This window comes from Marmota flaviventris, chromosome 4 (assembly GCF_047511675.1).
Source record: "Marmota flaviventris isolate mMarFla1 chromosome 4, mMarFla1.hap1, whole genome shotgun sequence".
Lineage (NCBI taxonomy): Eukaryota > Metazoa > Chordata > Mammalia > Rodentia > Sciuridae > Marmota > Marmota flaviventris.
In genome coordinates this window covers 123,647,173-123,662,616 of record NC_092501.1, presented here as the reverse complement: position 1 = coordinate 123,662,616, position 15,444 = coordinate 123,647,173, and the positions used below count along the sequence as shown (strand labels likewise).

At 41.0% G+C, this 15,444-nt stretch overlaps 1 protein-coding gene across 5 annotated transcripts in view; it reads left to right on the top strand.

The window, feature by feature from the left end:
• The window catches only part of Enox1 (ecto-NOX disulfide-thiol exchanger 1), a 538,862-nt gene that overhangs the window by 365,588 nt on the left and 157,830 nt on the right, over positions 1-15,444 (top strand). For all 5 annotated transcript variants that reach the window (XM_027928919.2, XM_071610779.1, XM_071610780.1 and 2 more), the window contains 3 exons: positions 4,540-4,713; positions 5,929-6,135; positions 9,788-10,021. In XM_027928919.2, the coding sequence (XP_027784720.1) occupies positions 4,540-4,713; positions 5,929-6,135; positions 9,788-10,021 (615 nt within the window). The remainder of the gene's footprint in view (positions 1-4,539; positions 4,714-5,928; positions 6,136-9,787; positions 10,022-15,444) is intronic.

The following is a 15,444-nucleotide window of genomic DNA, read 5'->3' as shown; positions in this document are numbered from 1 at the left end:
GGCAAGAGGCCCTATGCCTTTCTTTTCATTGGAATCCAGTTCTCACCTCAAATGGAAAACTCTTCACTAGGAATGTCCACCAGAAACAGCAGAAAAGATCAAGCCACTGCTAGAGCACAGCAGACAGAGAAAAGAAGGATGAGGGCTGCACAGCCCTGCTAGCCGTACAGGGTCTGGCTGGCCGACTGCCCTTCTGACCTTCAGGGGCTGCTGGTGAGAAGAAAGTAGAAACTCACCAGGTTGAAGGGCAAGGTCCTTTCTGGTCTGCAAGACCCATACAGCCTCTCAGCATGTCATGGTCACCCTGTCACGCACACACCGTTACAGAGCCATGGAAAGTATTTGGAATCCCCAGCCTAGGGCACTCTCCACCAGCAGTTCCCTTCCTGGACCGCGGTTTGAGTCTCAGCTCAGGTACCCCACCATTTTGTTGGGTCTGAGGCCTGTCCTTTATTCTCTTCTTGAACTCCGTGATTTCCCAGGGGCGAGTTGATTACTGTTACCCTGACAACTCCAGATCCTGGCAATAGCAAGTGACCAGGAAATTCTGAATGAATGAATGAGCTAGTAATTAATTCAGCTGCTGTCCCTCTACAATCCCAAACACAAACCTCTCCAACCACACTTGGAAAAATGTTCATCTTGTTTGTAAAACACTGGACTATGAATCAGTAAACCAGACTTTTGTTATAGTTTTTGTCTTCACCAATTGAGAATAAACAGCCAAAAAGAAATGTTGCTTAGCTGTGGCCTCCCCGCTCTGTGCTTGGAGCCAGCAGTACAGGGAGGAGCCAGATAGGGCCACAGTCTAAAGTGGAAAGCCCTCCCTTGGGTAAGAACAGTCTCTAAAGGAAAGTCCTGCTACATACTTTGGGTCTTTTCATCGAATGGCTTATGCATAGCTCATCATCTCTGAGGTTCACGGGCAATTTTTCAAACAAGCCCAGGACTGACTCTTGAAACTTGTGTTGCCTTCGCCTTTGTCTTCCTGTGTACATGTCTTTCATTTTTAAAGTTTGTGCATTGAATTTAATGAGTTAGTATGTAATGTGCTTTTGTGCCATTTGAGAAAACAATTTCCATCTGTTCATATATTGTTAAAAAGTAATGGTTTCTTTCTTTTTTTTTTTTTAAATCTAATCCCTCCCCTATTTCCTCCCTCCACTCAAAGACTGAATCTCAGATCCTTTGAGGTCCAACATAATTTAAGTGTTAATTCCTTTCTAAGCTCTTTTCAAGCTACTGCACTCACCATGCAGATTTTATTAAACCTCATAGTCTCTTCATACTGATGTCTCAGAAAAGGCAAAGTAACTCCTGCTGTATATTAAAACATTTGCTCAGGAGTAGTGCCTTTTGTCCCTATTTCTGAATATTTATTTATTTGGCCTCTGGAAAGAAAACAGAAGTCTGTTAGAACTAAAGGAGAATGCAGGCTCTGGCTTCTCATCTCATTTGTGGAAAACATCTGCTTATTATAATTCACAGGACTAACATTTCAGGGTTTGCAGTCCTGAGTGGTTTTAGCCTTAAATCATCCTGCATTGGCAAACAATAGTGAGGACCAGGCCAGGAAAGAAACAGATGAAGCCTATGTATGGAATGAGATTAAATTAAAAGCACAACCATGCCCATATTCCCATGGCCAGTACTTCTATGTCTAATATATGCACCTTAGAAGCCAATATATTATTTCAGTGATCAAAATGTGGAAAAGCATTCTATTCTGGACCTTCTTTAGAGTTAGCATCTGGATCAGCAGGGAAAATCTTGATTTTTTTCTTTAAGGATAAAGTATATTTTAAAAAGCAGTGGCATGTATAAGCTGACTAATCAAGTTGGGTCATTCTATGTGGAAATTTTGAAATAGTGATATTTAAACATATTTAAATATAGAGCAGAGACTTGGACCATAGTTCTACTATCATTTGTTTGCTTTGGGAGGTCCAAAATTTTACTAAACGGCTTTAAGCTCAATTTCTTTACCTATAAAATGGGAATGATGCTTGTGGAACTTTGTGAGGATTAAATGAATAGTTGGAGTTTGAATCTTGTTTTTGTCACTTCCAAACTTTATGTTGCTTATATATCTCTTCTTCCTAAGCACCATCTGCATGCAGTCCTGGAGTCCTAGGAGTGCTAGTGCTCTAAGGGATAATAAATTCAGTCAAAGGGTCCCATGTCACAGGTGAGAAAACAGAACCATGAGTACAAAGAAAGCACCTGGAATGTCAAGGTGACTTCTAAAAGAAAATGCTTCTTTTGAATTTAAATTTAGAGCTTAACCACCACCACCACCCCCCACACACATACACACAAAGCCCTCATTTTTACGGAAGCCACTCTGGTAAGCTATGAAATTAAATGGAGTTTCTAATAAATGAAACATGTTTTCTCCTGAGATTACAGATCAGGGTCACACTCTTTATTATGACCTACCCATGGGAGGAATGGGCCTATCCAAAGCAGCAAGAGGAATACTAGCTGCCTTTTTCCAGAAAGAAAAAGCTTTTGCCTAGCCTTCCATATCCTCTGGAGCATCTTAGTAAACAGAGGGTACAGTTGTCATCACTTCTGCCTCTGGGCTCATCCAGCCTTTCAGCACAGGTAAGCCAAGAGTAGGGCCATGCATAAGGCTAGGGGACAGGCTGGACATGAGAGCATAAAAGGAGGTGGCGGGGGACAGAAAGAAAGAATGGGAATGATCTAAGATGAAGGGAGAGAAGGAGCCAGGAAAGTAGGAGATGAGAAGAAATGTCATCCGTGCAGAATGGAGGAGAGTCACCATGCCCTCCCTCAGTGGCATCTGTGTACCTGGGAACATCAGAGATAGCATTGTTTTCTGCAAACAGAAAAACCCTCAGAAGAGGGATCCCCTTGCAGATAAGTCTTACAAAAGCAGTGCAGTATTTTAATAGCTCCTGCTCTTAGAAAAGGCTTCCTTTTTTCTGTATAAAATTGGCAGATAAAATTGTGTATATTTATGGTAAAAAAATATTTTGAAGCATATATATACATCATAAGACAGTGAAATCTAGCTAATTAACAAAGGCATTGCCTCACATGGTTACCACTTTTATGGTGAAACCACATAATATCCACTCTGCATTTTTCAAGAATATAAGATATCATCGTTAAGAATAGTCGCCATCCTGTACAACATGAACTTATTCCCCATATGTAACTATAATGCTGTATCCTTTGACTAACATCTTCCCAACCTACCTCTTCAACCACTCCAACCCCTGATAACTACCATTCTACTTTTTACTTCACAAAGTCAACTTTTTACATTTGCAGATGTGGCACTGTTTGTCACTCAGCCTGGCTTTATTCACTTAACATACTCTCTTCAGGTTCATTCATGTTGTCACCAAAGAAAATATTTCTTTCTTTTATGGATGAATAGTATTCCATTGTGTACACATATACCACAGTTTCTTTATGCATTCATCTGTTGATGGATGTTTAGGTTGATTTCATACATTATCTATTCTGAATAGAACTGTGGGAATCATGGGAGTGCAGATGTCTCTTTGACACACTGATTTCATTTCCTTTGGATGTGCACCTGGTAGTGGGATTGCTAGATCATATGGTAGTTCTATTTTTACCATTTCCCATAATGACTGTATTAATTTACATTCCCACCAACAATATATAAGGGTTCCCTTTTTTTCCAAATGCCTGCCAACACTTGTTATCTTTTGTCTTTTTAATAATAGAGGTCCTACATTAAAAAAAGTTCCTGATGTTTCCTTGAAAATTAATTGCTTTATTATCCCACTAAAACAATTTTTATACTTTTGGATGTGTTTGTTTTTTTTTTTTTTTTTTTTTTTTTTTTTGGTTTGTTTTACTTTTGTACAGGTATAAAGATTTTTGCTGATTGAAGAAAATGTGATTACCCAATAGAATTCTGCAATGTATATAGCTAATTTTTTTCCTGTATATCTGTAAACCAGCCATAGTAGTTATAACCATTCTTTGCCCAACCACTACCCCTGCACCTTCCCTCAGGAGAGCTGGGTTAGGTGGGAGCTGAGTGATCATTATAAAATCTGCACATATAAATTGAACTTTCCCAAATCTAGGTCAGTTGGGCAGGAAGACTCTTTTGATAAAACTAGCTGACAATTAGATTCACAGGGCACTTCAATGTTAAATGATATTCTTCCCGCATTCTGGGTTATAAGGCTGTATAAACAGTACACTGATGTTAAGAAACAGAAAACAGATTCACAGTAATAGTGAAGCTTCATGGTGCATGGTTTTACACTTTAATAGGCTGTGTTCTGTTCTGCCATGTTAATATTTTAAGTAATATAATTTCCTTTTCGTGTAGTTTCGGGTTCATCTTTTTTTCTTTCTCTGTTTACCTTTTGAAATAGCTTTCTATAGTGCTGCATCTATGCCATGAGAAATTCCTGAAAAACAAAAAGTATAAAGTCAAATAATCTTTGCAGGAAACTAACAAAAACAGTTTTGAAAATGGATTTAAGATTCTGCCACCAAAATGTTATCTTGTGTGCTTTACAGATTCAATCTGTGTCCCAGGCTTTGATCCAAGCCTCAACATGATGACTGGAATAACCCCCATTAACCCAATGATACCAGGCCTGGGTCTAGTACCACCCCCACCACCAACAGAAGTGGCAGTTGTCAAAGAAATAATCCACTGCAAAAGTTGTACTCTTTTCCCTCAAAATCCAAGTAAGTAACACCTATGAGAAATATTTGTTCATCATTTTAAATTTCTTTTTTTTAAATCTGAAATATTATTGCATTAATTTTCATATATGACTCACACATGCATATATAAAACCAGGAGCCTTTTTAAGAAAACTTTTGTCTCTTGATTGGAACAGATATACAAGGACATGTCTGTGTGTCTGTGTGTCTGTCTAGGGGCTGACATGACACTTCAGAGCCAGTACCCGGGATTTGGGGATTTATCTCTAGCATTAAGAATCTTTTTGCATGCAGTGAAGCCTAGCATTTCCTGGAAAACATAATGTGAAATATATAAGCACTTCCATCTATCTTCACAAATGTAGGAGAAAAACTCCAAAATGTGTTTTGCTAGATGGAAATTTGAATTAATTTGGCAGTTAGCAATTTTGGGGCAGGGGGAGCCTGCATCTCAGAATTTCTGAACCAGATTGCATTTGCCAAAGGAATCCATACATTTGATGGAGTAAATAGGCTGGGAATTTTTTTTTTTTAATTTAGCCTCAGATACAAAGTTTATGGACTTAAATAGCTAGGATTTTTTTTTTATTCATATTAATCAGTGTTTCCTTTTTTAAGTGGACTTTTCAGGAGATTGCTTTAGTAATCTACATATAAACTAGGTAAAATGTGTGACAGTGTACATTTTATCTTTTTATACAGCCTCCCCCAAATTTAATAGTTTGCTCATTTAAATGTGAATAATAACAAAGTATTTTTTTCAGGCATGATGTTTCACAGCCAAGTAAGTATTGTGTGTGCTTCTCTGGGTTGTGCTTCCTGTGTTCAGCCTTTTCTCTCCTTTACCTAGCAACGAGACAAAGAAGATAACAAGCTGAGGTTTCTCATCATGTTGTTATTTCATCATGTTTTGTACTTTGTGAATGTTCCCCCGCCCCTTTCTGGGCCTCTGTGTTATAAAGAAGAAATGAAATTATGCTAACATGTGCGTTATCTTTGTTCATGGACAAGCACAGTCACTCTATGTAGAAATGAACACAGAAAGTAAAGATTGGTAGGAGGAGGGGAGAGGAACCTTTTAAAACAAGACAGCCCAGGAAAAATGTAAGTTGGGACAGAAGTTGACCTTTACTCAGCCTGGACAGAATAACTGGGGCAAGCTTTACCTTTGCCAGGGAAGCCAGGAAAAGAGAGCCAATCAATAAGACAAAACTTTCTATTTTGTTGTGATATTAGATCTCCCACCTCCTTCCACAAGAGAACGACCTCCGGGGTGTAAGACTGTGTTTGTCGGAGGATTACCAGAAAATGCTACGGAGGAAATTATTCAAGAAGTCTTTGAGCAGTGCGGTGATATTACAGCCATCCGAAAAAGCAAGAAGAATTTTTGTCACATTCGCTTTGCAGAGGAATTCATGGTTGATAAAGCCATTTACCTTTCTGGTACTTTGCATTACATAAGGGGTTTTCTAGGCATTTTGTCATGTTTTGTGATGTTAATATGAGCTTATTCCCTTTTGCCTTAATGCACAATAAAGCCCAAATACTTTGGGGCTACAGAAGGAGGAATTCTGTCTTTTTCCTTGGCTCCCAGAAGCTCTCTGTTAAGCCTGTGAATGTACCTCACTGCAGGAATGATTTCCTACCCTCCAGTCTTAAGGAATTCCATCGAGTTTCTAATTAATGCTCTCAAGTACTTATTAGATGAAAAGCAATATTATGAGTACGGAGGACCATTATTATTATTGGATGTAAATCCACTGGGGGAGTAAAGTACTCTCAGAATAATTTTAGTTTTTTTAGAAGTGAATTCACTTTTTTGACACCAGGGCACCAAAGCAAGATCAGTTCCTTTCAGGAAAGTGGCTTAGGGGCATGATAATAAAGCTCAGTATCATGCCCACTTGATGGTTCCTTAAGACTAACCTCCTGGGACTGGGGTTGTGGATCAGTAATAGAACGCTGGTCTAGCCTGGCATGTGTGAGACACTGGATTCCATTCTCAGCACTGCATACAAATAAATAAAATTTAAAAAATTATAAAAAAAGATCCATCAACAACTAAAAATATTCATATAAAAGACTAACTATCCTTAGTCTTTGGTGGCAGTTTTTATAAGAGATTTTTACAGATGTTGAAATGAAGCCTAATGTTGCCTCCCACTGTGTGGGTGTTAAAGTAAGTGTTATGGAGTCTGTCAACAGGCTTTTGCCAAATCTAAGAACAATGGGACTATTATTAATATAAGGCTTTCAGAGGACTTATTTTTTAGGTTCAACTTGATTACCTTTCCCTCGAACCCTCCAATGCCATTTTCCAGTCGGCCACTCTGCATACCACCTCTCTATTCCTAAGGCAAAGCTAATGGGGGAAGGTGGGAAAACAACAGGAGGGGAAAACCATGTGATAGTACTGGGAGATTTTACTTAATTTCTGCAATCAGCCTTCATTGCCAGGACCTTCTGTACAAATCCCAGAAGCATTGAGGTTTTCTCAGTGCCCCAGAGATTTTCCTGAACCAGATAATGACACAGGGAACTTTTAAACCTTTATTCCAATGAATCCTTAGAAAGTGAAAAATGAAGTCTGAAGGCATTCCACAATGGAGATGGAAGACAAACCTGGAAGAAAGACATTTGGCAACTCACTCACAGCTACTAGGCCACCAGGGATTCTGGAGAGGATAGGGCACTGGGTTTCCCATACCCTGATCTGGATGACCTCTCTTCCAGCTTCCACTTCCTCATCTGCACAATAGAGATCCTTACAATTTACCAAGAAGACCGCAAAGACTAAATCAAATGATGTTAAGTGTTTAGCAGGTACCTGTGATAGGAACCATTCAGTACATGGCTGTTTTTAGCAGAAGTATCCTGATCAGGATAAAGAACTGCTTCTTATTTCTCAGCAAACTCTGCCCTAGGGACTTGGGTTCTAATCATGGCTCTATCAGTAATAGTACTACTTTATCCCTCCTGATTCAATGAAAGGGTTAGAGTAGATCATAGGTCTTTTACAACACTAGTTTAGACCCAACCCAGTACTTAGACCTAATCAGAGCCTCATAAGGACACTAACAAGGATGAACAGTCTCAGATTTAGGCATCCAAAAGGTATTCCTTTCTTTAGTCTTTGGTCCTTGCTTTTCCTATCTCAGCAAGTCCCTGATGGCTCCTTGGTCCACCCCTTTGCAGAAGGATGAAGCACCAGCACAGGTCTCAACTGCAGCCTCCCTGCCTGGGTGTAGAGGTCTCCAGCCTGCCTTGGCTGCCCTGTGGAGGCTGCAACATCAGAGCCAGGATGATCTGAAAGGCTGGCTAATTGAAGGGGTAGGAAGGCAGGCAGGCTATACCCCAAACCCTGCATGTGAGCTCCTGCAAGCCCAGCCCAGCTGGAAGGCTTATCTAATTTTAGACCCATGTTTGCATTTGAGGGCCAGGCTAATTTTAGTCTCATCCTCATCAGGGTCTCTTTTAGGGCCTTAATGATGATGTTTTGGTGAAAGAGAGGATGTTGGAACCAGAAGCATGAGACAAGTCATTTCTCTGTACATAAGCGAGAGAAAGTTGCTGGGCCAGTCGGGGCAGCTGGCCAGTCCCAAGCAGTCTAGCCAGCTCAGCTGTTACGTAGGTATCACCATGGCCTGCTGACTTGTTAACTTTCCATGGCCCACAACCAAGACACATTTTACTCTAGCATTAACTCTGCTCATCTGGGAACAGCGCATTTTTGATTGGTATTGTGATGTCTTCCCATTTTTAGATAACACTTTGGAAACCTAGGAGGGAGAAAAGTTCAGTGGCATGCAGGCATCAGATGTGAGATCTGTATCTTATTTGTAACTTTTGAAAGTTATGAAGTGCCCTACCTAGGGGGAAGCCAACCTCTACAGGGATTTTTCAGCTGTATTTTAACCCAAAATGCTACAATAATCCATTGAAACCTACCATGAGATCTTGAATACCAGCATAGCACAGCCTAGCATTCTGTAGTCGTATCTCATTTGCAAAGCCCCTGCACAGCAAAAGTGCTTATTTTGCTCTCTCCTCTGGCAGCCCCTGGCAGTCGTGTTCCTGCTGGGACCTGAATTTATGTTCTGAAAATCTGAGTAGCCCAAACTGAAGAACAACCTCAAAGTCAACTCTTCTTCATTTGAAGTTGGGCTGGCTGGCTGGTTTCAGTCCTGTGTTGATTTCTCAGATCTAGTTTTTGCTCATAATCTTTATAAGTTTCGTAGCTCACAGTAAATCCCCCAAAGATTTCCAGCCCCCCCCCCCTTTTTTTTTCTGGCCTAGCTTTGGGCTCTTGCATAGGGCTCCCGTGGCCTTCAAAGATTGTATGGACAATTTGTATGATGCTGCATGCAAGATGAGGGTGCTGCGGGGTTGCAAGGGAGGCAGCATTGAGGCCTCTTGATTGAAGGTAAAATATTCTCCTGCATGCCCCAGATGATAAGTGGAAATAAAACAGCATTGCAAAATTGCCTTGGTAATTGTGGCTTTTGCAGCTGCTGAGAGAAAACTGAGCAGCCGTATTTTCTAGGGGAATGAAGCAACAGCCTAAGTGAGGTGTTCTGGAATTTACTTTGGAGATCTTTTTAAATATCATAGATGCTCTTTATTTACTCATACCTCCCACCCCTCTTCTACGAAGAATTTAAGAGTGCTTATGCAATAGAGTTATAGTAAATTGAAAATAAAAACATCAAGGCCATAAAAGGGCAGGAATAAAAAATATACTACATACCAAATTTGTTTCTGAGCTTCCTGGAAGCCAGAGGGAAGAAGGAATTACCACAATTTGACCCCTGCTTCTTAAGATCATCCTCTGTTGGTGACACTGGGTTGGAACATGGTTAAGACATCCTCTGAGATACCTCCCAGAGTTATCTTTATTCTCATACCCTAACAGGCTTAATTAATTTAGTAGGGCTTCAGGGTCTTTGGGGAGGAGAAGTGCTTTCTTACCTCTTTGTGGGAGATGTCCTGTCCTGAGGGCGAAGGAGTTAAGTGGTTTGCCTAGCCCCAGTGAGGGCCTGGAACAGAAGTGAGTCCATGGTGACCCTGATATGACCAGACTTTCCACTGGTTTCAGGTTACCGGATGCGATTAGGGTCTAGCACAGACAAAAAGGATTCAGGCCGCCTTCATGTAGACTTCGCCCAGGCCAGGGACGACTTCTATGAGTGGGAATGCAAGCAGAGGATGCGAGCCCGTGAGGAGCGGCATCGTCGCAAGCTGGAGGAGGACCGGCTCCGGCCGCCCTCACCACCAGCCATAATGCACTACTCGGAGCACGAAGCAGCGCTGCTGGCAGAGAAGCTGAAAGGTAGGAAGCCATGTGTGCTGGTTTTTCTTCCTGCACCACAGTCACTACTGAAAGAGAAAGCAGTGATCCTCAAATGCCGGAGTCCTGTGTGTTCCTGTTGTCCCTTTCCTGCTGGTTTCAAGTGAGCCAAAGTGTTGACACCTAGGCTTCATCGTCCTGCTCGGGACAGAGCCGTGCCCTTCCCACCATCAGTGTGTGTGTACTGTCATATGACCAAACTCACTGAATGATGGGGCAGAACTGTGGACAGCAGTAAACCCAAGAGCAGGCTCTTGTCCTCTGGCCTGGTGTTGAGTGAGCCTGGGAAGTAGCTTCATCTATGGTTTGGCAGTTCCTAGTATTCCCAGAGCTTTGTGGAGTTTGCATCCATCTCGTAACTTCTTGAGCCATGTCAGACACTGTGCTAGGTAGGATCCATTGCAGGATAGAGGAGGACCTCTGTATTTCATGGAGGCCCATCTTCAGAGTTGGAGGTGAAGGAACACTCTTAACGCCTACAGATGAGTAGCAGCAGAAGAAAGCTATTTCATTTCCTTCAATGTTTGCTGAGGCTTCCCCTGGGTTTAAGGACACTACTCTACTGAACATCGTAATGATTGGAAAGAGGCTAGAGTTTGTCATTAGGATGATGTGTGTGTGTGAATTCAGTTCTATTTTTGACCAAAGTTGTGAGAGCTGAGTAACATTGGATATTTTATAGGCAAGCAATGGACAGACCATCTTTGGGTCATTGGTTGCTGTCAGGACTAGCATAGGTCGCAGTTGCCATAGGCAAGTGTCCACAGGGAAATGAAAAACTGTGGAATGAAGCACATGGATAGCCATCAGCCCAAAGCTGTGCAATATGCTTTGGGAAATCAGGCAAGTGCAAGGTGTCGAGAAGGTCTTCACAGAGCAGGCAGAACTGGACCTTGGCAGAATAAACAAGATTTTCTTCCAAGATTATAAGGGAAGTCGGGGGCACATAAAGGCATTCTATCCAGAGGTTGGAGCCCTAGAAATAAAGACACTTGGGAAGCAGGGAGGAATGTGGCCCAGGTGCTGCATTTATAGAAAAAGGTGAAGCTAGAAAAGCAGTCTGGAACCTGAAAGGCTATTGCTGAATTTGGATTTTATTTCATAAAGAGAAGAGTGAGAGGAAAAAATTCCAGGTGAGAGGAGGGGTGTGGCCAGTCCTAACTGTTTCAGAGCCTAGCTGATGTGTTTCTGGCAGTGGCTTAAGTGGATGGTATGTTTTCACCAAAGAAAATATATGAAAATCTGCCTGACACCTCTTTTAGAAAGATAAAAAATGACATTCTGTGCTTTAAAATAAAAGGCCTGTGCTTCTAGCCCTCAACCCCCTGTCCAGCTAGGGAATTCCTAATCAGCCTCAGTTGCCACTGCAGTGCCCCTGTGTAACCATGGAGCACTTCTTACTGACACTTTAGGTGCAGATTTTGTTGCTCTCTGGAGACCTATCAGATGGGCATAAATACATAGGCAGTGGCTGCCCCTTCAATAAAAGTCACACATGGTGTAAATACAGACCTCATCTCACTTCTCCAGTCAGCTTAGAAACTACAAGTATCCAAAATGAGAAAGAGCAATATTCTCAGCCAGGAATGTTCATTGGAACAAATAATTTCTTCTTTAATATTCAGTTCTTTATGTGGTCTCAACTCCTGATCTACATGGACTAAATTATATTTATTCACATCCATCCCTAGAAGTGACAAATACTAGTACCTTGGTTCTGCAACCTCCTGGAGGAATTTCATGAAAGTTTTGCATCTACATTATGTTGTTTTTAAGAAACCAGCCCAGAGACATCTATGCATGTATGAGGTACATGGCATTTGCCTCTCCTTTTAGAGGATAGCAGATTGGGATGTCAATTTGGTAGAGTAATTTGCAAGCCTTGCCATTTAAAAAATATATATTTATATAGATGAGTATAATTTGCAAAATTCAGAAGCTGTACCTTTGCCAAGAACTGAGTGATCCCTTGAGGAGAGAACAGATTGGAAATTTTAATAGATGGCTGTTACAGTAGAATGAACTAGCTGAGAATACATCTTAGGCAAGAGTCAGGTAATATCAGGCTTGACAATTTCAACCCAAGCACAGAGTTTGGAATATAAACAGCATTTAATTGCTTAGGAAATTGGCTGCCTCAGAGAGGAAATCCACTCCATGCTCCTTATAACACTGCAAAGCCAGACAAGAGGAGCCAAGGAAACTGTTTCCCTGAAGATGATTTCACTGATGTGGGGCTATAAAATGCAGTCAAGACGTAAGGTACGGAAACCTGTGTCAGAAAAGCAGTGAAAAAGCTATCTGAAAATACCTAATTGGATTTGATTTTTTTCCTCCCCTGAGAAATCTTGCTATCTTAGGTTTATTACAGACATTTTCTTCCATTTTACATCATACTTATTTATTCTTACAACTTTTTTTTTTTTTCTTTTGAAGATCAGCAAAACCTGTATAAGCCAATTCTTTCTTATGGCTCATGCCCTGATGGTGCCAGAACTATACACAGTAGGTGTTCAGAAATGAATTTCTTTCTCTCTTTTCCATCTCTTTGATGCGTGGGCATACTGCTTTTCTGGCCACTAGCGCTGCTCAGTGTGTCAGAAAACGTAGGGAAGGATGTGTGTCTACTCAGCTCTCTCTCCTGTCACTCAGGAAGTATTTGCTGAGCATTCTACTACACAAGCCCCTGCCTTACAGAGGTGAGGCAATAACAAATCACTCTAAACTTGCCACTTACCGTAGTGGGATTGTTATTTTATGATAATAGTATACTTTTATAAGTTGGCAAATGCAGGGTATTCTCCCCAGGTAGATAGCTTACTCAGTGGGGCAGTGCAGGGCTCAGAAAGGGAACATCTTCTAGGACCAGGGCACCCCCATTTATTGGCTGCTGGGCCTTTGAAGCCAGGGGAAACACTGAGTTGTAATTGTACAGTGTCTAAGGCACGAAGTCACCCAGCATCTATTACAGTAATATAAATTCTAAAAAAGAAAATCAGCAGGCACCCTGCTGATTAAATAGACATTGTTCGGAGACAATTCAACCTAATGAAGACTGACTGGGAAGTAACCGCACACGGACCCAAAGTTTATGGCATGGCTTTGAGAAAGTGAGAAGGAGCTCGATACACCATAATTACACTTTATTGGAAACAGTGGCACCAGGCAGATGAGATAATGAATTTCTGTGTGTCTAGCCCAGACCATCCAGCCCTAGAGGAGCCCTGTGTTTGGGCTGTGCAAGGAAAAGATTGATTAGACCGTGCGGAAGGATTATATCCTAATTCACAGGGGATTTCTCTGGGCAAGAACATTAAAAAGTTTTTGTGTACTTTTTCCCCTTTGGAAAGCTGCACATAATCTTTCATTATGTGTTGAAATGAAGAGTTTCTGTCTGTGTCAGGTGAAATTGTAGGAAGACTCTGCACATGGTGCCCTTAGGATTCCCTGTGTGTCATCCAGAATCCAGTCCTCCTGGGATCATACTCATCTCCAGAGGACTGAGATTTGCATACAGAGTGGCCCAAGGATCAGCCTGCCAGCGGGAGGTAGGTAGGTAGGGAGGTACTGGCATTTTACTGAGATGGTTGTCAATATTTATGGTTCCATGAAAATAAAAATCAATAATGCTATGAGCCAAATGGACGTTCCATTAGCTAAAAGCTAGAACTCTTTCTTCAAGCAAGAGGAATATGAAGCACAGGAGCCTGTTTGAGAATCACTTGCTTCATTGTTATTGACCTTCATAGAGGCAAGATAGGCCATTTCATTTAGAAACATTTTGCTTGGCCCTGAAGCAGAAATAACCAGTACATTTTCATATTGCCCCCTTAATTCTCTCATTTTTACAGACAATAATAATAGGGGAGATTGTGTGTGTGTGTGTGTGTGTGTGTGTGTGTGTTGGGGACATAGAGGAGCATTAGCCACTTATAAATATCCTTTTATGCCATCTGATTGGTTAATTGATGCATAGTTCATTGAGCAGCCAGAAATGGAGACTCATTTGAGAATTGTCTTAGTTTTCCAGTGCTATAATAAAATACTTATATCTGGATCATTTATAAACAATAAAAGTTTGTTTAGTTTATGGTTCTGGAGGATGGAAAATTAAAGAGCATAGCACCTGCTTCTGGGGAGGGCATTTATGCCACAGTACCCCTATGGTCAAAGGAGGAAGGACAAGCGAGCGCACAAGATAGAGGATGAGGACTTATTTGTCCTTTCACCAGGAGCACGCTACCATGATAGTGGCATGATCCATTCATGAGGGTCCCATCTCTTAATACTATCACAAGGTAATTAAATTTCTCCACAAGTTTAGGAAGGGATATTCAAACCATAACAGGTACACCCAGTGGAATTTTCGGAATGTGGTAGCAGCAATGCGTTGACCATGCTGGAATTCCAAATCTACTTAGATCCACACATGACTGTACTCTGTAAGCAATGTCCAGCTGTCATCAAAGCCAGGAATTGCTGATAGCTATATAGATACACAATTTATTGTATGTCCACATCCTCATTTCTTTGGGAAGAAAAGTTTTATATAATGTCTTTTTATTTTTATTTTTTTCACTTTCTTTCTGTTCAAACATGGAACACCCTCCTCTTGTTCCTGTGTAGAACAATAAGTAAAAGCACTGGGGCCCACTTAAATTTCATATTCCATGTTTATGGCCTGGCTTAGAGCCTATCACTGTTCTGAAATTCAAGGCTGGATCTCCCTGAGCACACAAAAAGGTAGGAAAAAACTACTTACCACTTTGGTTCCTTCTCCCATCATTTTCTACATATCAATTTTATTAAAATTCACCAAACATCCACCCCTTTCTGCCTTGCCTTGAGGTTTCAGACATGACTATAGCAGGAGCCCTGCTTTTGAAGAGTGTGTTAAAGGACCTATGGTGGTGAAGTCATGACTGTCTTACAAATATAAAATGAGCAGTTGCCAGAGATTTTATTTAACTCATCAATTAATGAGAAAGCAATAAGATGTTAAAATAGGTTTAAAGGAAAATGTGTTTATTATAAAGATTAAAATGTTTCTACATTTGTACTGTTACAGAGAGGAAGTGTTTTCCACAATTTATATTCTATTCCCACAGAGTTGTAAAATAGCCTAGTCAAAGACAAGTGAAGGTTCACACCCCAACAACCAGATAATATGTGTGTGTGTGTTGTGGGGGGTCCTAGTCCATGCCAAGCATTCCATTGAAAGGATTTGCAGGGATCACTATGTGCATTTCCAAGTCTTGGATACTTATTTCTTTCTTGAATGGGAGTATCAGCTTCTCTTTGATTGGGAATGGGGATTTAGGGACAGGGATCCCCAAAGTTTCTCAAAATCACATCAGATTCTTCAGTATTCCCTACTATCTTAGCTGCTGCTTTGAATTTCAGGT